The sequence below is a fragment of the Sprattus sprattus genome (assembly GCF_963457725.1).
Source record: "Sprattus sprattus genome assembly, chromosome: 2".
NCBI classification, from domain to species: Eukaryota; Metazoa; Chordata; class Actinopteri; order Clupeiformes; family Clupeidae; genus Sprattus; species Sprattus sprattus.
This window is the reverse complement of record NC_137921.1, coordinates 60956505-60978679: the sequence shown is the minus strand read 5'-3', so window position 1 is coordinate 60978679 and position 22175 is coordinate 60956505. Positions and strand designations below refer to the sequence as shown.

The window sequence follows — 22175 nt, the reverse complement described above, 5'->3', positions numbered from 1 at the left end:
GGTGGGTTAGATGTGTGACTCTTCAGACGTATCTGCCAGGTGGGTTAGATGTGTGTCTCTTCAGACGTATCTGTCAGGTGGGTTAGATGGGTGTCCATCCAGTGCCTGTCTGTTCCCTGTGTGTCTCCTGCCTGTGTACTCAGTGCTGTGCTCTCTCTCTGAAGTCTGTGTACTCAGTGCTGTGTTCTCTCTCTGAAGGCTCTGGTGAAGTTTGTGTACTCTCTCTCTGAAGGCGCTGGTGAAGTCTGTGTACTCTGTCTCTGAAGGCGCTGGTGAAGTCTGTGTACTCAGTGATGTGCTCTCTCTCTGAAGGCTCTGGTGAAGTCTGTGTACTCAGTGCTGTGCTCTCTCTCTGAAGGCTCTGGTGAAGTGTGTGTACTCAGTGCTGTACTCTCTCTGAAGTGTGTGTACTCAGTGCTGTGCTCTCTCTCTGAAGGCTCTGGTGAACGAGTGGGACGAGCAGGAGAGGAGAGCGCGGGAGAAGGAGCAGGAGGACGCCAGCCTGTACTTCAGCCGCAGCAAGCAGCACGGCGGCACCCTCACAGAGGACGAGCAGGAGGAGAGGGAGTTCAGGCGCGCCTTCCCTGCATTCCAGAAGGTACCATACCACACACTATCAGGATCTCCACATTTTCAGATGACTTACTTTGGGACAACTACATATATGTTTATATAGTATCCTTACTTATCAGTCGGTTTACTTCATTTATATTCATATCAAACAAGTGGAGCTACGCAAGTGTTCCACTGACACAGTCTGCAGATTGATAGCTCTGGAATTTGCTGGATTATAAACAAAAACATTTTATATGCCTTATGTTCAATGCTTTTCAATGGTGATTGGCCATGTTTTAAGGAGCTATTTACAAAGCCATATGAATAACATCAACATTCAACATTCTTAACTTTGACCTAGTTGTGGTGTTCTCACGTGAATCTATCCTCCCTTGTCTTGTGTGTCTGTAGGACTTTGCTGACATTGTCTGTGAGCCCAGTCTGGAGACGCCAGAGGAGGACCTGGATGACGACCAGGAGGAGCAGGACCAGCTGAGCGAGGGTGGCATCCTGACAGCCGCCTGTCTGCAGACAGTGGTGCAGGTCCATCAGAGGCTGTGTCTAACCCACTCCCAATCACTGTGGTACCAAAACAGGGCCAAGGCAGACGACCCAAGCAAGGATTATGTCAGCACTCTGGTCTCTTCCTACCAAATTGCAGCTCCTGTGATATCACGCTTCTACCATCTAATAGGTATGTGAGCCCATACCCATGTTGTCTTATTGATGCTGTTCAGTTGAGTGTAGAGTCAGATGCATCTACCCGATTCCTCCTCTGGGGTTCTCATCTCTTCAGCTGTGTTCCCCTGGTGAATGGCTCTTTCTGTTGTCTCTTTCTGTTGTCCCCTACTGTTGTCTCTTTATGTTGTTTCTTTCTGTTGTCCCTTTATGTTGTCTCTTTATGTTGTCCCCTACTGTTGTCTCATTCTGTTGTCTCTTGCTGTTGTCTCATTCTGTTGTCTCATTCTGTTGTCTCTTGCTGTTGTCTCTTTCTGTTGTCTCATTCTGTTGTCTCTTGCTGTTGTCTCTTTCTGTTGTCTCATTCTGTTGTCTCTTGCTGTTGTCTCTTGCTGTTGTCTCTTTCTGTTGTATCATTCTGTTGTCTCTTGCTGTTGTCTCTTTCTGTTGTCTCATTCTGTTGTCTCTTGCTGTTGTCTCTTGCTGTTGTCTCATTCTGTTGTCTCTTGCTGTTGTCTCTTGCTGTTGTCTCTTTCTGTTGTATCATTCTGTTGTCTCTTGCTGTTGTCTCTTTCTGTTGTATCATTCTGTTGTCTCTTGCTGTTGTCTCTTTCTGTTGTCTCTTGCTGTTGTCTCTTTCTGTTGTCTCTTTCTGTTGTCTCTTTCTGTTGTCTCTTTCTGTTGTCTCTTTCTGTTGTCTCATTCTGTTGTCTCTTGCTGTTGTCTCTTGCTGTTGTCTCTTTCTGTTGTCTCATTCTGTTGTCTCTTGCTGTTGTCTCTTTCTGTTGTCTCATTCTGTTGTCTCTGTCTGTTGTCTCATTCTGTTGTCTCATTCTGTTGTCTCTTTATGTTGTCCCCTACTGTTGTCTCTTTCTGTTGGCTCTTTCTGTTGTCTCTTTCTGTTGTCTCATTCTGTTGTCTCTTGCTGTTGTCTCATTCTGTTGTCTCTTGCTGTTGTCTCATTCTGTTGTCTTATTCTGTTGTCTCTTTCTGTTGTCTCTTTCTGTTGTCTCTTTCTGTTGTCTCATTCTGTTGTCTCTTTCTTTTGTCTCTTTCTGTTGTCTCATTCTGTTGGCTCTTTCTGTCGTCTCTTTCTGTTGTCTCTTTATGTTGTCCCTTTATGTTGTCTCTTTCTGTTGTATCTTTCTGTTGTCTCATTATGTTGTCCCCTACTGTTGTCCCTTTATGTTGTCCCCTACTGTTGTCCCCTACTGTTGTCTCTTTATGTTGTCCCTTTATGTTGTCCCCTACTGTTGTCTCTTTATGTTGTCCCTTTATGTTGTCTCTGTATGTTGTCTCATTATGTTGTCCCCTACTGTTGTCCCCTACTGTTGTCCCTTTATGTTGTCCCCTACTGTTGTCCCCTACTGTTGTCTCTTTATGTTGTCCCTTTATGTTGTCCCCTACTGTTGTCCCTTTATGTTGTCTCTTTCTGTTGTCCCTTTATGTTGTCTCTTCATGTTGTCCCTTTATGTTGTCCCCTACTGTTGTCTCATTCTGTTGTCTCTTTCTGTTGTCTCTACCAGATGCGGAAATGGATCCACAGCTCCTGGGCTCCACCTTGCTGCTGTGCTGCCTTCTCCAGAACACGGTGCGGGGCACCAAGGCTCCTGGTAGCCTGAGCCTGCAGGCAGAAGGGCCTTACGACTTCTACCAGCAGCCTAACATGAGCCAGGCCCGCCTGTGCCTGCCGGTGCTGGAGCAGCTGGGCCAGGCCGTCAGACAGCGGCTGGAGGAGTGGCCGGAGCATCCAGCACTCATGCAGGTATGAGCCTCATCCTTAATGGGCTGAACCAGCAGCAGAGTAGGGATGACTGACAGAAGAAACTGAAGAATGGCTATCATTGACTCAGTATTACACACATGCATCTAAAGGAATGCTATTATGAGCAACCAATTCCTTCATCTTTTATTTCAGTCCCTGATACATTGAGAATCTGAAGCTGCACGCTAATGTTGCGATGTCTTGTGGATTTTTGTTGTTCTGAGATGCATGCGGTGAGGTGATTGCCTCTCCGTGACCTTGTGTATCGGCTCTTTTCCCTGCAGATCACTGTGGTGATGGAGCGCATCATGACCTTCAGCTTGTCAAGCCCTCTGGCCAAGTTCCTCAACGGCCTGGAGATCTTACTTACCAAAGCCCAGGTTGGGACAGCAGGTTTATTCTGTGCTAATGCAAAGTGCTTTGAGTGCAGTTGTGCATCTGGAGTATGTGATCTTTATGTCTGCTTGCCCTAACTATGTCGCTTTGAACCCTCTCAACTCCCCCAGGATTGGGAGAGCAATGCTAGTCGGTCTGTGTCCTTAAAGAGGGAGCTAGAGGCCGTCACACAGCTCATCGTTCAGTGGCGCAAGCTCGAGCTGAGGTACGACCTCAAAGTCCAAAACTCTTTTCCCACATCACATGCCTGTTGTGGGTTTTTTTTTTGTTGGAAATGAGATGAGGAATATTGTTGATAATCCTTTTCCTGATTTTGCTGCAGCTGTTGGTCCTGCAGCCTTGACCATGCCATGAAACGCCACACAGAGAGGTCTGTTAAGCACTGGTTCTCTATATACCAGATGCTGGAGAGATACCTTCTGGAACAGAGAATGGAGCCCCACACTGGTAAGAGCTTCCTCATAACTGAGTTACTCTTAAGTTGTTCTTGTGTATGACACAGTATTCAGACAAATCCGTGTAAACTGAAGCTAGAATTGCCTTTTTAATGGTGTGTGTGTGTGTGTGTGTGTGTGTGTGTGTGTGTGTGTGTGTGTGTGTGTGTGTGTGTGTGTGTGTGTGTGTGTGTGTGTGTGTGTGTGTGTGTGTGTGTGTGTGTGTGTCTCTACACAGTGGGTGACCCTGGAGGAGCAGAGCTATCTCTGGGGTCAGTGGCGTCCACCCTGCAAGCCTTCCTGGAGGGTTCCTCTCTGGGAGAGTTCCACACACGTTTGGCCATGCTGCTCAACTTCCACTGCCATCTCCTGTTGGCTCCTCCGCAGGACGGACAGGGTAGGCTGACTCTTCTATTCCTGCTCTCATACTTTTGTAGTTCGTTTTTAGTTATAAACAGGAAAAGATGTTCAATTCCACGTGCTATTGGTTAGGGACTTCCCACAGCAGCCATACCCGTCACTGTCACATGCGGGTACACGTACTTTTTTAAGATAACAACAGGGTGCTCTACAACCATCATACCAATACTTAACGACAACAACAGCAAAAACAAAGTTGCTCTTATAACCATTTCACTGGGGTTGTGAATTGTGTATCTTCCTTTTGTCACACGATACCTCCAGAAGGCTCAACAGTGGTGTCTAAGGCCCTGGGTCAAAGCTAGTTTTACAACCAGACAGAATGTTTTATTGAGCCAACCCCCTTACTCAACTTGCAGCTTCTTCTTCACCCACCCTCTGACTGAGCTTTAGCTAAGTTGAGAGGACATCACAATAAGTGGCTCCAACAATGAATGGAATGCGGTTATCATCCATCCATCCATCCATCCATCCATCCATCCATCCAGTTACCATCTGACTCCTCTGTGACAATGTAGCCTGACCGCATGTTTTCCTTACCCAAACCCTGCTCTTCCACTCTGTTACTGCCCATTGATATCCCTATACTGTAATAAGCCTTGAGCATGTTGAACAGCTTCTCATAGATTCGAATTCTACCCTGTTTTCACAGTACGAGTAGTGCCCTCGACTGCTGGGTCCTTAGACTGGTCCAAAGTCAGGTCCAAAGTCCAGGCTGGTCTTAGTATGTTTGAGCTCCAACACTAGCCGGTCATTGGCTGGTCATTTCCTGTAATATAGTTGTGATTCATGCTCTCTTCCAGATGCGTTATGCAGCCTCCTATGGAATCTGTACAAATACTACTCTCAGTTCTCCGAGAGCGTGCAGGCCAAACTCACTCAGCTGCGCAAGCCCATCGAGAAGGAGCTCAAGGCAAGAGATGCATCAAATATTACTTATCCATTATTATTTCCATATTTATTTCACCTTTCTTAGATATGGTGTGATTTTTGCTGGAATGTAAATTGCCCATTCTGTTTTTCTCATTACCTCAGGATTATGTCAAGATCTCCAAGTGGAATGACGTAAGTTTCTGGTCCATTAAACAGTCCGTGGAAAAGACTCATCGGTAAGCCTTTTTTTATAAGTAGAAAGGAACAGTTGGGAAATCAAAAATTATCTCTTTGAATTGCTCCTTTTTAATTGCTCCTTTTTAATTGGTTCTTTCAGGATCCTCTTCAAGTTTGTGAAGAAGTTTGAGGCTTCCCTGAGCGAGCCCTGTGGCCCCGCCCTAGTGGAGCAGGGCAGCAGTGCCAGCCCTGATAGTGTCGACGTCAATCCTGAGGAGACACCCTTGCTGCGGGTGCACCAGGCTCTCAAGAGCGCCATCCCAGGGAAGGGCAGAGACTTGCAGGTATGGCCTGCTGGAGTCCATTGCATAGGATTGCATAGGATGATTATTTCACATTTGTTCACGAAGCAACAGATTCACAATTTTCACAGAGCATTAAGACAGAAGTTAAACGTTAGTCAATAATCGCTTTCCTTGAAGATGAAGTATAAATAAAGCCCAGGTCCTCCTCCAGGCAGCAAGCCAGACAACACACTGCCACTATGGCCAGGTATGGCCTGCTGGAGTCCAAGACCATTCATAAAAGACCAAAGACCAATCTGTTGGATACAGTGAAATGTAACATCCAATCTGACACCTGTCGTCAAGTAGTTTTTGAACACCTACCAATAGAAGTAGATATTAGAACAGAACGTTAGATAATCCTCCATATTGGCAGTAGATTGCTGCTAGTTCGCAAACAGTGTGTTTACTGTGTGTTTACTGTGTGTGTGTGTGTGTGTGTGTGTGTGTGTGTGAACCAGAGTGATGTCCCAGAGGAGAGTGCCTCAGGGCCGGAACCCACCTCTCTGCTGGGCCGCCTGCCCCTCCTCTTCAGGAGGATGAGGAAGATGTGCGTGCAGCTGGTGAAGAAGAGCTCCATGCCTGACCTCTCTGAGGACCTGGACCAGTTCACGGGTAAGAATAGGGATGTTGCCATCAGTCCAACCCCACCCATTGTCTTCTTTATGGTTTGGGTTCTCCTCAGAATATCCACACACATCGAAGACCTAGTATTAGTAGTGTTTTGAAATCTTTACCATACGGATGTTGTTTGTTGCAGCTGAGATCATCTCGAACGTGCGGGACCTGCAGAGTCTGAGTGTGGACGTGTCGGCGGAGAAGGAGCGGCAGAAGGCCGAGGTCAAGCACATCCTCCAGCAGAAGCAGCGAGGGCTTTCTGACCTCTTCAAGATGCTGGCTCAGATCGGTGAGTCCACCCCACTGGTCAAGCCTCCGTCCGCCACCCAGACAGGTGACTGAAAACACTGAGTGCGGAAGGTTCCAGAAGAGTTCTCTTACATGAACATGTCTCTCCACAGGGCTGTCGTACCGCAAGGGTCTGACATGGAACCGCACAGCTGATCCAGAGGAGATGTTGTGTCTCCAGCCTCTAGAGCTGTCCACAGCTCTGTCCACAGTAAGGACAGACGGCCAGACAGAGAAAACGTGAGAACCAACCGTTTTTTTTTTTCTGTAATCTCTTCTCTGAAGCTCAGCATGTTGTAGACGTTCATTTTATTGTGCTATACCTTTGTAAGCCACAGAGATGTTACAGCAACGTCTCCACGGCATTGTATTAATATCTTACAGGTTATTTGCTGAGATGACAAATGCTTGGGAAGGATGCCAGAAGTACTTCTATCACTCCTGGGCGAGAAGGACAGTCTTACATACTTCTCTTCAGAGTGCTGCCAAGGTGAGGGAGTGATATACCCAATGGACAGGCATTGCTTCACTTTACCTCAGACCGTATCGGTTTCTGGCCTGTGGCTGCGGTTTACAGCTGCGGTATAAGATCAGGAGAAATAGAGTTGTTCCTGAGTGAGGGAAGGGAAGTGAGTGGATATGTTTTAGACGGAGCATGTTCCACTTTACCACCAATCAAGCCTTAGGCTCAGGGGTTCCCCGTCAAAGCTCATCTATCGTCAGGGATTTATCCTTTAACAGACAGCTGTTTTAGTTTCAAGTTCAATATTCAGTCCCTTTCTGCCATTTTAAATTTTAAATTTGCATAGTTGGGTTGTTTGAGAATGTGACGGACCGAGCCTCGGTTGCCGTCGAAAATGTGGGTTTGGCCCGAAAAGCTCAGAGACAGAGTGAGGGTTCAGATTTAGGGTTTATTATGCTTTCCAAATCTTCTGAAGAACTGCTTACCCTAACCCTAGACAAAAAGCAGCAGTCTTCAGAAATATCACCTGCTTAGCCTCTAAATGGGTAGAGGACAATATTCAACAGTACCAAGCTCTATTCAAATGACCTGCTTAGCCTCTAAATGGGGTAGAGGACAAAAATCAGCAGTCAAACAAAAGGTCCACATGAAAGCACATACCTGACAACAACACTTGACTAACTGAACAAGACAGAACAATGAACACATATACACCTGGCGGCCAGCATCATTTTTACACAGGGGTAGAGACACAAACTGAACAATACAAAATGACAACAAAGACCCCGACACAAACATAGCTTTTCCTCATCATCATAAAACAAAGAGATAGCTATGTAATAAATAATGTCTCAAGGTTTGTAAAAACCAACCACTTTATCCAGGTGGTCTGGCCCATACTATTGTTTGTGTCCCCTCTGCCAGTCTGGGCAATAAGCAATCTCCATCAGGTGGATCCAATTGCAATCAGTTGTATGAGTGTTTGTGTGTTCGTGTGTGTGCAAACCATGCCTGTTTGGGTGCGCTAGTGGTTACAATGATGGGGAGAAGTGTGAGTTCATGTGCGGTCGCACCACGACCGTCACAGAGAAGCACAGTGTAAATGAATGACTAACTGACTGAACTCTGAATGCTATTACAGGAGCTGGGTTTGGGGAACATTGAGCGTTGTAGGGGTTTCTCGTCCCACCTGTTCAAGCTGTTGCTCAGACAGAGGAGACGTTTGGCCAAACTCACTGAAAGCTGGGTCCATCTCAGGTAGGAATCAAACAAGAGAATATTTATACCAAAACTTGCCTCATTCAACACCTAATTTTTCTATTTGCACGGTTTCATTAAATGCTTGTATGTTTGTGCCAATACTACAGGTGTCTCATTGATGGTGTGCAAGAACTCCAGTCCCACCTGGAGGACAGCAGCCCCCAGAATGATTCAGTCCTGCCCCCACAGCAGCCTTTGCAGCTGTGGCTGTTGCGGGCCCAGACCCTGGCCTCTCAGTGCAGCATGGCCCTCCAGCAGCTGGCCTTGGTGCTCCAGTGCTGCCCTGAGGGACCCCCCACGCCTGGTGAGGGCCTCGGGGAGCCCGAGGAGCCCACGCTCAGGCAGGCCTCTCCCCTGGATGCCCACTGCCAGCCCCCAGGGTGCCTGATGAGGAAAGGAGACCCAGCCTGGAGCCAGCTGGTCCAGAGTGTGGAGCACATGCTGACGGAGAGTCGAGCCGTGAAGGAGCAGCTGGATGGTGTCACGCAACAAAACTCAGAGTGGGCTCTGCACACCTGGTCAGTGGACAAACTAAAATCATTCTTTTTAGAGTAAAGTTACTCGTAGTTCATGGTTGTCTTTATCTATTTTTTCAGAGAGCAGTTTTTTTTAATTGTATTTCATGTTCGATCTGTACCTCAGTGTTCAGTGCTGCTCTTCACTGACCAAACATTCCCTTCTGTCATTGGTGGATGCAGGAGCCGATTCACGCTATGCGGATCAGTGCTGGATCGGCTTGGGGCTGTGGTGGCACAGATGCCCAAGATGGAGCAGCTTTTTACCCCTGAAGAAGCATTTAGCAACCACGCCGCGCCGGCACTGATAAAGGGTCTACAGTGTGTCAGGGAAGAGGTGGAGTCCAGCCTGACTGAATACACTACATGGAAAACACAACTTCTCTCTTTGGGACCCTCTCCGGCGGGTGAGTGTAAGGCCTACTCTCTTGGGCATTGACCAATCTAAGACTGTTAATTCCCACTCCCAATTTGCTTCTCAAGAACTGAGGTCCAGCATTTTAAACCCACTGCTTCTTATAAGCCACACTGGGGTTAGTGGAGCATTCAAGTGACGTTTTTGCCTCCCAGCTGTCACTCCTTAAGATCCATCAAATGCGTCTTGTGGATGGTATCCCATCATGACTTGTGTGTCTGTCTGCAGATTTGCCGCAGATGTTCTCCTCTGAGTTCTCCGAGCAGCTGGAGCAGGCCATCAACACAGTGCTGGTTGCCGTTCAGAACCTGGTGAAGAGGAGGGAAGCCCAGCAGCAGCAGCCGGACGACCAGCAGTCTGAAAGCAAACAAGGTGCCGGTGCTCTCTGTGCTCACATTCAGCCAAGAACCATAAACCTGTTTCTGGCTTATAGTCTGGCTGAGTCCGGTAGAATTGAATCCCAGAACGGCCCACCTGTGGTAAACTAAACCAGTTGATTTGAGTAATCTGGTTTTGAGTTTTCTGGACAGGAATTCAAGCCAAATTGTAACTGAATTATGTTTGAGTAGAGATAAAAAGGTGTTTTTAATGTTGACTTTGTTTTTCTTTTTTTTTTATGAATTGGAAAATGACCTGAACATTCTGGCTCTGTGCTGAGGAGTTGTTCTAATCTGAGGAATTGTTCTAATCTGAGGAGTTGTTCTAATTTCATCTGGTCACAGGGAGTGATGAGGAGGTGGCTGAGGACCTACTCAAGCCAGGGCACCTGAATCGACTCCTGGATGAGGATCTGGGCGCAGAGGTCTTGTGCCTGTCTCTGCCAGAGGTCAATGCAGTTGTGGAACAGCTGCTGGAGACTATTCGGGTTTATAGAGACTCCTGTCCGCCTCAGAAACTACAGGTTTCACTTTCACTTTCACTTTCAATTCAGGCAGCACTCCGGAATGGCTTTCTGTGTGATCCTTAGTTAACCCTCATAATCATCAATGACTCAAACAAATCTGTTATTGTGTCTGTGTCTGTGTCTGTGTCTGTGTCTGTGTCTGTGTCTGTGTCTGTGTCTGTGTGTCTGTGTGTCTGTGTGTCTGTGTGTCTGTGTTTGTGTCGTCGGTGTCTGTGTCTGTGCACAGGAGCTCAGTGAGGCCTGCAGGCTTCTGGTACGTCTGGAGCCCATGCTGGGTGTATACTCCGATCTGGTGCGCTTCTACCTGGCAGTGTGTCTGGGAACCCACAGAAGCACAGGGAAGCTCCTCTCAGTGCTGGCCAGCATCTTTACTGAGCTCGCTCAAAAGGTACAGCACTGAAGACACTAGGGCTGTAACGATACACCTACCTCACGATTCGATTCGTATCACGATTCTTGACCCACGGTTCGATACACCTCATGATATTATTATTATTATTATTTTTTTTTTTTTTTACCTCGCGATTTTTAAAATATATTTTCTAATTCACATTAGAATAAGTATGAGCTATAAAAAAAATGAAGAAACAATTTATAACCAAATATTGAGGTTTTTATTACTCAAAGCAATGCTGTTGAAAAACATTCAACAAACTTCGGAACCTGTTATCTATCTGCAGAGCAAATGTCAGGCTCATACAAAAACATTAACGTGAATTAATTGTTGCTAATACCTAGCGCGGTCACTATAGGATTTCCCATATACGTTTAGCATTAAGCTAACGTATTTTCTACCACAGTAAAACATGCAATACTATGTGATTGTTTTTAGAAAACAAATGTTACGTGATGAGATTACTTAAATGTAGTCTGCATGTCTGCTCAGTTTAGCAGTGCTACCCAAGCAAAGGTTTGAAAAGAACTTCAAGCTTCAGACTTTCTGTTAGGGAAACAGCTTTCTATCTGCCAAGCAAATGGCAGGCTCATGACAACACGCGCAACCTTTGGGAGCATGAACTGCACTGAGTACATTTTGCACAACAATTAACCCCAACGCTGAAGCAAGCAGCCGCCTTTAATAGCGAACCAAACTTTTTGTATCAAGTGACCGCTGAGGGCATGTCGCGGTTCTGCCTCCTCGCATCGCGATGCAGGTTCGTGGCCCAGAGTGTTGCGATTTCTCGGTTCGATCCAATATCGTTACAGCCCTAGAAGACACCTATTCCTCCAGCCAGCATAAGGCATATGGCCATGCTTATTCTGTTTGACATCTATCATAGAAATGCCTGTATCTGCCAGCCAAGTGTGTGTGTGTGTGCGTGTATGCCTGCGTGTGTGTTTTCAGTGATGTATGTGCTCTAGCCTCCTGCTGTGTGTTGTTGACCCTCCGTGTGTCTCGGTGTTGTGGTGGTGCAGGGGTTCTGCCTGCCTCAGGAGCTGATGGACGGAGGAGATGGCGAGGGTGCCACTGAGTTCCACGACTATGAAGGAGGCGGCATCGGCGAGGGCCAGGGCATGAAAGATGTCAGTGACAAGATCGAGAATGAGGAGCAGGTGGAGGACACCTTCCAGCAGGGACAGGAGAAGAAGGAGGAGGAGCAGCAGAAGGAGAACATCAAGGAGGAGGACAACGCCATCGAGATGTCTGATGACTTTGATGGAAAGATGCATGACGGCGAGGAGAGGGAACCAGGTAAGAAGAAGTGTTGTCTGCAGGGCGACTGGTCAAAAAATCAGTGGTAGGTTTGGGACTCCAGATACATTTTGGTGCATTTCTCTTTTGTGTACAGGGGAAGATGAAGAGGAATCGGACAAAGAGGATGAGGAAGAGTTGGAGAAGAAGATGGGCGACCTGGGTGAGGGTCAAACAGACACTTTGGACGAAAGGATGTGGGGGGATGATGATGATGATGACGACGACGACGACCTGGAGGGCAGCGACAGAGAGGAAGAGTCGGGTCCAGGAATGGACCAGGTATGTAGAATTTAAATTTAATAATGGAATTAAATAATGTTTTGCAGTCAAGACTTTTGATCTTTGCTTGGTGACAAAGGTTTAGGAAGGCACTTACACACTGCTTATGGATCCATCTACAGGGGGAATCTGAGCTCGTTGCCAAGGACGACAACCAGGGTGCCAGTGATGCCAATGAAAACAAGAAGCAGGACAAAGAGCAGGTCCCAGAAGAGGAAGATGGGAAGGAGAAGATCCATGAACAAGAAGATGAGGTGACGTCTATTTTTTAGCTAATTTTATTTTGTCATCCAGACAAATATATTTTCTCTTGGTCCTTGCGAGTGTGTTGAAATGCTTATGGGGAGTCTTCTGTTTGGTTGTGTCCAGCGGGAGTTTGATGAAAATGAAGTGGACCCATATCATGGCAAGCAAAAGAAAAATACAGAGCCAGAGGCCATGGATCTGCCTGAGGAGCTCAAGCTGGATGAAGAAGAGAAAGGTGGAGAAAACGACGGTGAAGAGGGAGACGGTAAGGGATGACTCACCACTTGTGATGTGTTGGTTATATTAATCAATCTAAAAAATCAGAAACCATATTCGCTGAAATGCATGGTCCTGTGTCTTATGTCCCAATAGAGGAAAATCCCTTTGATATCGAGGACAAGCCCGTGGATCTGGAGGACAAGCAGGGGGAAGAGAAAGAGGGGGATGAGGAGGGCGGGGAGCACGGGGAGGAGATGGCGGAAGACAAGCAGGACGGCCAAGGGGAGGAAGAGGATGGTGACACGAAGTCCATCGATGGTGAAGAAAAGATGAAGGGGGAGGAGGATGAGCCCATGCTGGATGAGAATGGAGAGGAAGAAAAGCCTGAGGAGGAGGAGGAGGAGAGCCAAGGTCCAGAGGCCAGGAAAGAGAAGGAGCAGGCTACTCCCTCTGGACCCAATCCTAAGGTCTGTTGAGTTTAGTTTAGTTTATAAAAGATCCCCATTAGTCTACACCGTAGTGGAGACTATTCTTCCTGGGGTCCAGACAAAAGACATTACAATACAGATAAAAAAAGTGCAGTACAGCATGATCATTGTTGGTGACCACAACACAGACTTAGTAAACAACATTTACATTAAATGTAAATAACATTTTTGTCAGTCCAAAAATACCTCTAATAATAAGCTAATCTACTCTAATTTCCTTTCTGATTATCGCTGCCTTAAGTTTCCTTTTGAATTCACCTTTATTCCTGGTTAGAGTCCTCCCTGAGTAGTGTGAAATCAGATTCATCTCAGATGGCGATAACCATATACACACTTACACATCAGAGCCATACAGTTTGAACTGGTGATAATAGTGGGTTTGTATTTCTGTTTTACATTTACATTTGTTTCTTTACCTGAAGGAGGAGGAGGAGGAGAAGGAGGGTGCTGAGGAAGATGAGAATAAGCCAGAGTCCGACAAGAGGAAGGAACATGACACTGATGGCCAGACAGGAGATGAGAACGTCCAGAGCGAGACAGCTGTGGAGCTGGCCGGAGCTGCATCTGAGAGAGACCAAGCCAAAGAGGTGTGTTGTGTGTGTCATGTGTAGAGAGTGTGTGTGTGTCTATGTATGTATACATATACATATATATATATATATATATATATATATATATATATATATATATACATACCAAGAAGCACCAGAAGAATAATAAATCAGGTAAAAGCCAACCCACACATCACCGGACCTCTCTGGCAGCATCTGGAGTAAATGTACATGCGTTTACAATCAAAAAATGAGAAGTTGTGTCCAAACTTTTGACTGGTACTGTATGTGTTGTGTTTGTTGCAGGAACATGGCAGTGGGGCAGCAGACGCCAGTCAGACTGAGGGCCATGACTCCAAGCTGATGGCTCGGGTTTCTGCTCTGAAGCAAAGTCAGAAAAAGACACAGGTGAGCTTTCCAAGCAGCTGTTACTGAAGGCCCAGAATGTCAACTACAATCAAGATATTTCCTTGTCTGGGAATTCCCTGCCCCTTCACTGCATTCCATTTGCTCAGTTAGTCTGGCCAACTACTCATTAGCGATCCACTTCACTCACGTAATTGGACACGCCTTTAACCAATCAGACCAACGATACTATACAACGATACAATGATCGGTAATAAAGCAAACACATATTTTTTCTGTATGAATTGTTCCAGGGCAAGTTTCTGTTCTGTTTTCAAAGAAAACTTGCCTTATCGAAGTTTTGCGGTGCTTCGGCGGCCACCATGTCCAATGTTTAAAAACTCTCCGTGCAGTAGATTTTGTAACGTAGCCGTGGTAAGTTTAAATCCGCCAATGGCGCGCCAGGTAGCCAAAAGCCAGTTTGTGATTGGCTCCAAGGATTCTGGAAATCTTGAAATGAACGGCTATCCAAAGTTGGCCAGACCCACTGCAGAGGCAAAATCAATTTGGCTGGAAGAAGTGGGGCGGGACTTCCCAGACTAGATATTTCCAACTTCACTGCAGAAACAGTGCATTTGTGATTTTAGAGAGTTTGTACAGACTTTTCTGTCCTGTAGTTTTATGAACAAAATGGGAATCAAATCCAACCACGTTAGCTACTCTATAGCTGAACGTTTGAACCCTTGTTTTTTCTTCCTCTTCCTGATTGGTCAGAGCTTTAAACGGAAGCCTGGGCAAGCAGACAATGAGCGCACGATGGGCGACTACAACGAGCGCATCAACAAGCGCCTGCGGACCGTGGACAACCGAGAGGAGCGCATGGAGGACGGCAGCAATCCCAACAATCCCAACAGCCAGCAGGAGTCAGACCTCTACGAGCACATTAAAGAGGGAGAACAGAACCACGACGCACAGACCTACGGTCAGAGCCAGGAGATGACCTTCACCTTCCTCTCCTCCTAATATTTACCTCATCAAGCCACAGCTTTCTCAGTCTAGACTTAAGCCAGTGATGTCTTCAAGTGTTGCCGATTTGATTTCCAGCGTAACTCTGTGCTTTGTTTGGTTCTTTCAGACATCAGTTATTCCCACATTTGTTTATTGTTGCTGCGAAACTGTACCAAAATGGTTTGAATCAAGAGAAACATGTATATCCTCTAAATACCCATATAGTGGATAGGTGACCGTCTTCCTCTTGTCAACAGTACATGGATGAGTTTGATTGAAATGATTTTGACTGCGGTGATTCTCCTCTGTCCCTGCGGCTGTAGATGTAGCCAGCGCTGACCAGCAGAAGCCTGCTGGTGCTCAACCCAAGCATGAGGAGGAGGAGGAGGACATCGCCATGGATACAGAGGAGCATGACGAAGACCTCAAGGCTGTGGAGGCCCAGGAGCTGAAACCTGAGCAGCTGGAGTCGGCTAAAGCGAGACGGAAAGGTACTGCTGTACGCTCTCACTGCACACAGGCTTAGTGGCGCGTGTGTTTGCCCACAAGTGAAAAACCTATCCCAGTTGTTCCAGTACACTGTATAGGTGCCATTTTATATTTAACCCGGGTGAATAGCTTGTGACCTCCCTCTCTGCTTTGGCAGGTTTGGAGAGTGGAGAGCTGGAGCCTCAGAGGCAGGGGGAGGAGGAAGAGGAGGAAAGTAAGCCAGAGGTCAAGAGGGGACATGATGAAGGGCGGCCTGAGAGGAGCAATGAGTCCACTATCCACACGGTCCCTGAACTTCTAGTAGACATGCTGCAGGTATCCCCACTTTCCCCACAGCCATCAATTAGCTTAGCACAGTATTTCAGGTTCGTGTAATAGACTCAAAAAGGTAAAGAATGATTGACTCTTTGTGTGTGTCCCAGCTTCCTATTAGAGACCCTGAGGAGTTGAGGCGGGAGATGGAGCAGCAGCTGGAAGCATGGCAGAAGCAGCCCCCTGGAGCCCCGGAGGAGGTACTGCACTCACACACAGTCCCTGCTGCCAGGATGGGAGCAGAACTACTTCATATGCTTCAAACTCCATATATGTGTAGCAGTAGTTAGTAGTGGGAGTTAGAAACCCACCGTTTGAAGTACATTTCAGTGGCACAGAAATGTATTGAATATAAATATTGATGTGTCTGCTGCTTTGAGAGATAAGTGTATCATATGGTAATTTTCTGTAACTCCTAGAATTTTGCTCTGAAATATAGAGTTAGTTGAGGCTCGAAGGTATACCTCTGTCAAATAGATGCAACATCATGCAACAGATTCAAACAATCCTCTCAAATACAGAAGTTACAAATAACTCTCCTCATGTATTGCATGTAAATATGCAGTGAAGGAGGTGGAAAGAGGATCACTCAATCTCAGTCTACAGTGAAGAGACAACTGTTTTCCTCTGTGCATCACTCTACAGCAGTGGTTGCCAAACTTCTCATAGCAGGCCCTGCTTTGACATCGAGAAAAAAATGACAGTTTTCTGGTTGGAAATGTATTCCATGATTTGTATCCATATATCCAGTTTTTGTATCGGTTCATACTAGGACTGGTTCATTGTATTCATAATTAAGATAGCTATCCCTTCTCCCGTAAAGGCATAATGATCGGCCCTGACCATATTATTTAATTGCAAAGTAGGCTCCTCGTCAGATAGGTTACTTAGTTTCAGGCTACTCTTCTGTAAGAGCACTGCCAGCCTTCATTTGACCTGTTATTGGTTGTTGAGGGTTCCTTTGACCTGTTATTGGTTGTTGAGGGTTCCTTTGACCTGTTATTGGTTGTTAAGGATTAATTGACCTGCTATTGGTTGTAAAGGGTTAATTTGACCTGTTATTGTTTGTAAAGGGTTGTCGTTTCATTCCCCTTGCTGTAATGGCTGAAATATGCCTCTACGACTCCTCGACTTTGTGAACCGCTGCTAGATAGAAATATTCCATTTGCTAATGTAGTTAGCATCCTAACAAAATAGTCAGTTTGGGATGGTGACCTCATAGTGGTCTGAATTGTCTGTATTGATGGGCATGTTTGTGTTTCAGGAGAGCGTGGCAGCAGCCATGTGGCACCAGTACCAGGCCCTGACTGGCAGCCTCTCCCAGCAGCTGTGTGAGCAGCTCCGACTTATCCTGGAGCCCACACAGGCTGCCAAGCTCAAGTGAGTGGCACACACACACACACACACACACACACATTTAGGAAGACTCAACATGAGTCATTAAATAGTTTGCAACGAAGCACTGAAGGATAAGGTTTCTCTAGGTCATTTCTGTAATGTTGTTTATTGTGTGCTTTCATGATCCTTCACAAGATGAAGGAGGTTTCAGTTCTTATGAATCAGAGACTTGTTTCGAACCATCTTTATATAATCTGAACCCTAATTATGCAGCCAATTGCCAGTGAAAAGGAGATCTTTGTAAACCTTGGCCAACATAGTAACCTTGCGTGAACTTTTTAAAGTACTTAACTAGACCTCTGTTCATGAGTTTGTCTGATGTGTAGACACGCCAGCAACTATGTATAAGATTACTATGTGCAGTGTGATCTTACCTCTATACAGTGAATCAGTCCGTTTTTAGAATATCTGTGATTTCATTGTGTTTTAACTATTTCCCCACTATCGCAACAAAATATCAAAAAGAATGTGGTTTTGGGGAACTGTATAACAGAGGAACAGTTTGGTCTCAGATTTCATCTTCGGTTCCCTCCCATCTAGGACAGAAGTAGCAGTACAGTACATTACAGGATCTGGGATATTTAAAACTGAAATGGGTTAAAGTTCTCATAAACCTGTTGAAATTAATCTACAGAAATCTTGAGATATTTATTTAACTCTTTGTGGCTACCCTGTTTCTTCCATTGCATTGTGAATGGTATGCCTGGTATATAAACATCCTTACTATTTCATCCTCGTAATTGTCCTATAGGGGAGATTTCCGCACTGGGAAAAGACTGAATATGCGCAAGGTCATCCCTTACATTGCCAGCCAATTCCGCAAAGATAAAATCTGGTTGCGAAGGACCAAACCCAGCAAGAGGGAGTATCAGATCTGTCTGGCCGTGGATGATTCCTCCAGCATGGTTGATAACCACTCCAAACAGGTGCTACCTCCAGTCCTGTACACCCCCTCCCCCCACTGACAAGTAGCCATAGAAATGCCTTTTGAGGTGATTTCCAGTTTTCTGAATGTAACACTCTCTTTTGCCCCTTGTGTCCTTCAGCTGGCCTTTGAGTCACTGTCAGTGATTGTGAATGCTCTTACGCTGCTAGAGGTTGGACAGGTGTCCGTCTGCAGGTGAGTCTTGAATTCCAACTTTCATGTGTGTATGAGTATTCTTCTAAACAGATGATTCACATTTGGTGTGAAGGGGTAAAAGGAGTTAATCAAATGTCTTTGGAGTACAAAGGTTTTAATCATTCTTCTTTTCTTCCATCTTCATCTAGCTTTGGTGAGACGGTACAACTACTGCATCCTTTCCATCAGCAGTTTAATGAGCAGTCAGGGGCCAGAATACTGAGGCTCTGTCAGTTTCAGCAGAAGAAGACCAGGATAGCACAGGTGACTCACTTTCTGGCATTTTGTTCTTAACACATAACCGTGCATGTACCTTTTCATATTTGCAAGTTGCTTTGTGACACACTGGGACAAAATGGTCATGAGTCTCACAGAATCATTGTATCTTTTGTAGTTTTTGGAGACTTCAGCCAATATGTTTGTGGCAGCAAAACAACACTCCCCTGGCTTCACAAACACAGGTAGGATAAACGCCCTCTCTCATATGGCTGATTGACTTGCTTGAAACCTACTGTGAAGCTGGCTCTGGTGCTCCTGTGCTACTGAGGACAAGATAAGCCTGCTGAGGTCATATCTGATATCTAACAAACTTGGCCTCAGAGTGCTAGTGGGTAGAGCTAAGTGAACACAGTTCCCTTCTTCTGTAAGGTAGTGAATTGTTCTAACTTTGGCACTGGAGGTAAACAGAGCCATTACCCTTTGTTTGATGGTAGCACAGATGCTATCAGATTCTCAACCTGTTCAGTCAGCTTCACAGAGAACTGTAACTAGACTCTCAGATGTGCTGCGGGCCAACACGTACTGAGTGTACTCTTTGTGTGTGTGTGTGTGTGTGTGTGTGTGTGTGTGTGTGTGTGTGTGTGTGTGTGTGTGTGTGTGTAGACACAGCCCAGCTTCTGCTCATCGTGTCCGACGGTAGAGGGCTCTTCCTGGAGGGAAAGGAGAGGGTGACGGCAGCGGTGCAAGCTGCTCGCAGTGCCAATATCTTTGTCATATTTGTGGTGCTGGACAACCCCAACTCAAGGGTAAGATCTTTGATTTGTTCAGTCAAGCCTCCTTGGGAGTATCCAAACACAACTGCTAATTACACTGATCAGAATAGAGCCAAATCTCAATCAGCCAACAAACAGCTCTTTCCATCCCTATTTAATAACAGCACTCCTCTATTTTCTCTCTCATCTACTGTATCTCTCCATCTGTTGGAAGAAATGCTTGTACATTTCAGGATTAGTTTACTCTCTTTATCTCATACCTCCATGTCTTGTATGTCTCTGTATGTCTTGTGCCCGGTACCCCTGAAGGATTCCATTCTGGACATCAAAGTCCCCATCTTCAAGGGTCCAGGAGAGATGCCAGAGATCCACTCCTACATGGAGGAGTTCCCCTTCCCCTTCTACGTTATCCTGCGTGATGTGAACAGCTTGCCAGAGACGCTGAGCGACGCACTCAGGCAATGGTTTGAACTTGTGACAGCAACTGACCAGTAGGTCGCAGGGAAGCCATTTTGATATCGCAGGGGCCACATTCAAACTGCACAAAGCCACGCTGCTACCAGCCTCCCGAACACAGAAACGAAGAACTCACAACACGGACCTGCTGCTGTACATGTGCCTTTTCTTTGGGAATTTGAGTCTTATTTTGATAGCTAGTCGTTTGATAGCAATGTTCGCTCTTTTCGTCCTTGTCATGAGGAGATGGACTCAGGAGAGCCGAGATCTTTGTTTTTTTGTTTGTGAAAATCATTGCTCAACCTTGCACGCCTTTTTACAGAAATCAAACGAAATGTGACTCCTTTCATTATTAAACACTTCAATGTGACTGTATGGACAGGCTGAAATACCTCTCCCCCTGTAGTATTTCAGATTCACTATGTCCTCATTCTACACAAATGTGAACACAAACATGGACTTGGATCATTAAGTATGGGTGGCACTGCCAGCATTGTTTATCTTATCATGTAAAAAAAAAAGAAATGCATGACAACAGTTCTCTTGATACCTTCAATTATTCAAAAAAAAATGTGCCTTGAAGGAAAATCCACTTTTAATTTCAACACTGCAGATAAAGCAAGTGTTATTCTTTAAAAAAAAAAAAAAAAAACAATATATATTCTCCCATCTGCCTGAACCTTTGGAATTACATCCTGATTTTCAATAACCAAAGGGGTCTCCACTAAATAATAACATATCAGTTCTCTCTCTCGTTCTCTCTCTGTCCTTCTGTCTGTCTTCATTTAAGTTTACAAACAAATTGTAATATGGAGGATATGTGTATGTATGTATGTATGTATGTATGTATGTCCACACACACTGAGAAAATGTAAGGTACTGACATGTCGTTCAGCAGCATTTTAGTGTCATTTCCTGTCTAGAAACAATTTCTAGATACAATATATTGAGGGTCACTCTTGTCAAATGAAAGTGAGTTAGCAGTTGCTTGTTTTCTTAGAGTAACAATGTAGAAGGATTTATTCATTCTGTGGTATATATTAGCTAGTGCTAGCTAACTGAACATAAATTATTTTCCATGTCATCTCTCCTTCCACTCTTAAAAATCTTCCATCTCGGTTCAGTATTACAGAATTATAATGGTTACAATAAATTTGGGGCCTGTGTTTTCATTAGTTGGACTGTTTGTTTCAACGCAAATTTTCACTCCAGTCCAGGAGAGGGCAGAGTTTCACTTACACACTCTTGTTTCAGTACAGCAATGTTATGGAACTTGTAAAGATAGCCGTAGCTAACTGAACTGTAGGAGAAATGACCACCTCAAGGTTACCACCAGCGGTGTTCACACTTAAGCAGGTAAGCGGCTACACACAACATCATGCAATGACGCTCATTTAATTTACCCACGCCTGTCGGTCCGAACATTATCTCCCAAGCCGGCATTAGCGGCCGGCTAATATCTAACACCATGCACCTTGTAGTAGAGGATGACTGCCAGTATCAGCCGTTGCCATCACAAAGTGCAGTGGCTTTTTTTGTCAAACATATTTTACATGAAGATGCTCTGGAAATACTGTAGTTATCTGCAACTGGTGGTAACGATAATTCTGCAGTTATCAACAGCTCGTGGTAACCATAGTTAGCTGGCTAATGTAGCTCTCTGTAATGTCAGTTCTTGCAGAGACAGAAAGTGCTTGGTCTGTACAGGAGTATGCTAAAGACTATACGCGAAGTACCAGACGACGCAGACCGCAAGTACCTAAGGAACTGGGCGAGGGAGGAGTTCCAAAGAAATAAAAATGCCTCGAATCAGGTTTGTATCCCTCAAACTATCACATAGTTAACCAGTGAAATGGCCTTCTGGAAGTCATACGTCATGTCATGCTTTGATTTCTTTCAGGATGCAATACGAATGATGATAACACAGGCAAATAATCATCTGGAGGATCTTCGCAAATCACTCGCACTTGCGAAAAGTTAGCAATGCACCCCGAGGAGTAAGAACTGTTTGGAGTGACACATTTAGTGTTTTGTTTCTTGATATGCTTGTGGGCATGTTGACCAGCTGCCAGAGATGCACTTGGAATGAAATTACGTAATTCTGTCTCTGAGAACCACACACCAATGCCCATCAGTGTATAATATTATTTTTATATTTCTAGTGTGAAGGTAATTGACTGCAATCCAGCTTGGCCCCAGTGGATGTCTTTAATGTAAGATATGTGATGCAGATGGCTGTGGGATTGTAAAGTGAATGTAAATAAAGAAATAGAGAACGTAGGCCCCAGTACCGTGCCTTCTGTTGGAAGTTTAAATCCTTTATTGTAGTAGCCATGTTATGGACTTCAGGGCTGGGAAATATAGCCTACCGTATGAAGCTTCTGCAAGATCACCGCCGTGTCAAGAAACACTAGTTAGAAATGAATCTATGAACATTGTTGAAGTAGTGTTTTAAAGAAAGCAGTCAACAA

General features: G+C 45.4%; 2 protein-coding genes across 3 annotated transcripts in view; both read left to right on the top strand.

Moving 5' to 3' along the window:
• Positions 1-20792, top strand: part of mdn1 (midasin AAA ATPase 1) — a 42657-nt gene extending 21865 nt beyond the window's left edge. The window contains exons 54-91 of the mRNA XM_080832110.1: positions 437-598; positions 967-1249; positions 2760-2998; positions 3283-3378; positions 3505-3599; positions 3717-3841; positions 4067-4225; positions 5052-5161; positions 5284-5357; positions 5459-5642; positions 6104-6257; positions 6403-6549; positions 6662-6788; positions 6933-7038; positions 8153-8268; positions 8379-8789; positions 8970-9193; positions 9430-9573; positions 9924-10102; positions 10332-10493; positions 11522-11798; positions 11896-12080; positions 12203-12334; positions 12450-12591; positions 12699-13012; positions 13456-13620; positions 13891-13992; positions 14704-14911; positions 15261-15428; positions 15584-15741; positions 15849-15938; positions 17003-17118; positions 17888-18062; positions 18183-18256; positions 18406-18520; positions 18651-18717; positions 19139-19281; positions 19558-20792. Coding sequence (XP_080688236.1) covers positions 437-598; positions 967-1249; positions 2760-2998; positions 3283-3378; positions 3505-3599; positions 3717-3841; positions 4067-4225; positions 5052-5161; positions 5284-5357; positions 5459-5642; positions 6104-6257; positions 6403-6549; positions 6662-6788; positions 6933-7038; positions 8153-8268; positions 8379-8789; positions 8970-9193; positions 9430-9573; positions 9924-10102; positions 10332-10493; positions 11522-11798; positions 11896-12080; positions 12203-12334; positions 12450-12591; positions 12699-13012; positions 13456-13620; positions 13891-13992; positions 14704-14911; positions 15261-15428; positions 15584-15741; positions 15849-15938; positions 17003-17118; positions 17888-18062; positions 18183-18256; positions 18406-18520; positions 18651-18717; positions 19139-19281; positions 19558-19743 — 6114 coding nt within the window. The 3' untranslated portion in view covers positions 19744-20792. The remainder of the gene's footprint in view (positions 1-436; positions 599-966; positions 1250-2759; positions 2999-3282; positions 3379-3504; positions 3600-3716; positions 3842-4066; positions 4226-5051; positions 5162-5283; positions 5358-5458; positions 5643-6103; positions 6258-6402; positions 6550-6661; positions 6789-6932; positions 7039-8152; positions 8269-8378; positions 8790-8969; positions 9194-9429; positions 9574-9923; positions 10103-10331; positions 10494-11521; positions 11799-11895; positions 12081-12202; positions 12335-12449; positions 12592-12698; positions 13013-13455; positions 13621-13890; positions 13993-14703; positions 14912-15260; positions 15429-15583; positions 15742-15848; positions 15939-17002; positions 17119-17887; positions 18063-18182; positions 18257-18405; positions 18521-18650; positions 18718-19138; positions 19282-19557) is intronic.
• Positions 20793-20928: 136 nt separating this feature from the next.
• Positions 20929-21984, top strand: lyrm2 (LYR motif containing 2). 2 transcript variants are annotated; one of them, XM_080832085.1, is made up of 4 exons: positions 20929-21060; positions 21377-21517; positions 21605-21701; positions 21867-21984. In XM_080832085.1, exons 1-3 carry the CDS (start codon positions 21016-21018, stop codon positions 21683-21685), a joined length of 267 nt encoding a protein of 88 aa, XP_080688211.1. In that variant the 5' UTR covers positions 20929-21015; the 3' UTR covers positions 21686-21701; positions 21867-21984. The 2 variants fall into 2 exon arrangements, with proteins under 2 accessions (XP_080688211.1, XP_080688210.1); XM_080832084.1 differs by having other exon boundaries at positions 21605-21984.
• Positions 21985-22175: the final 191 nt, after the last annotated feature.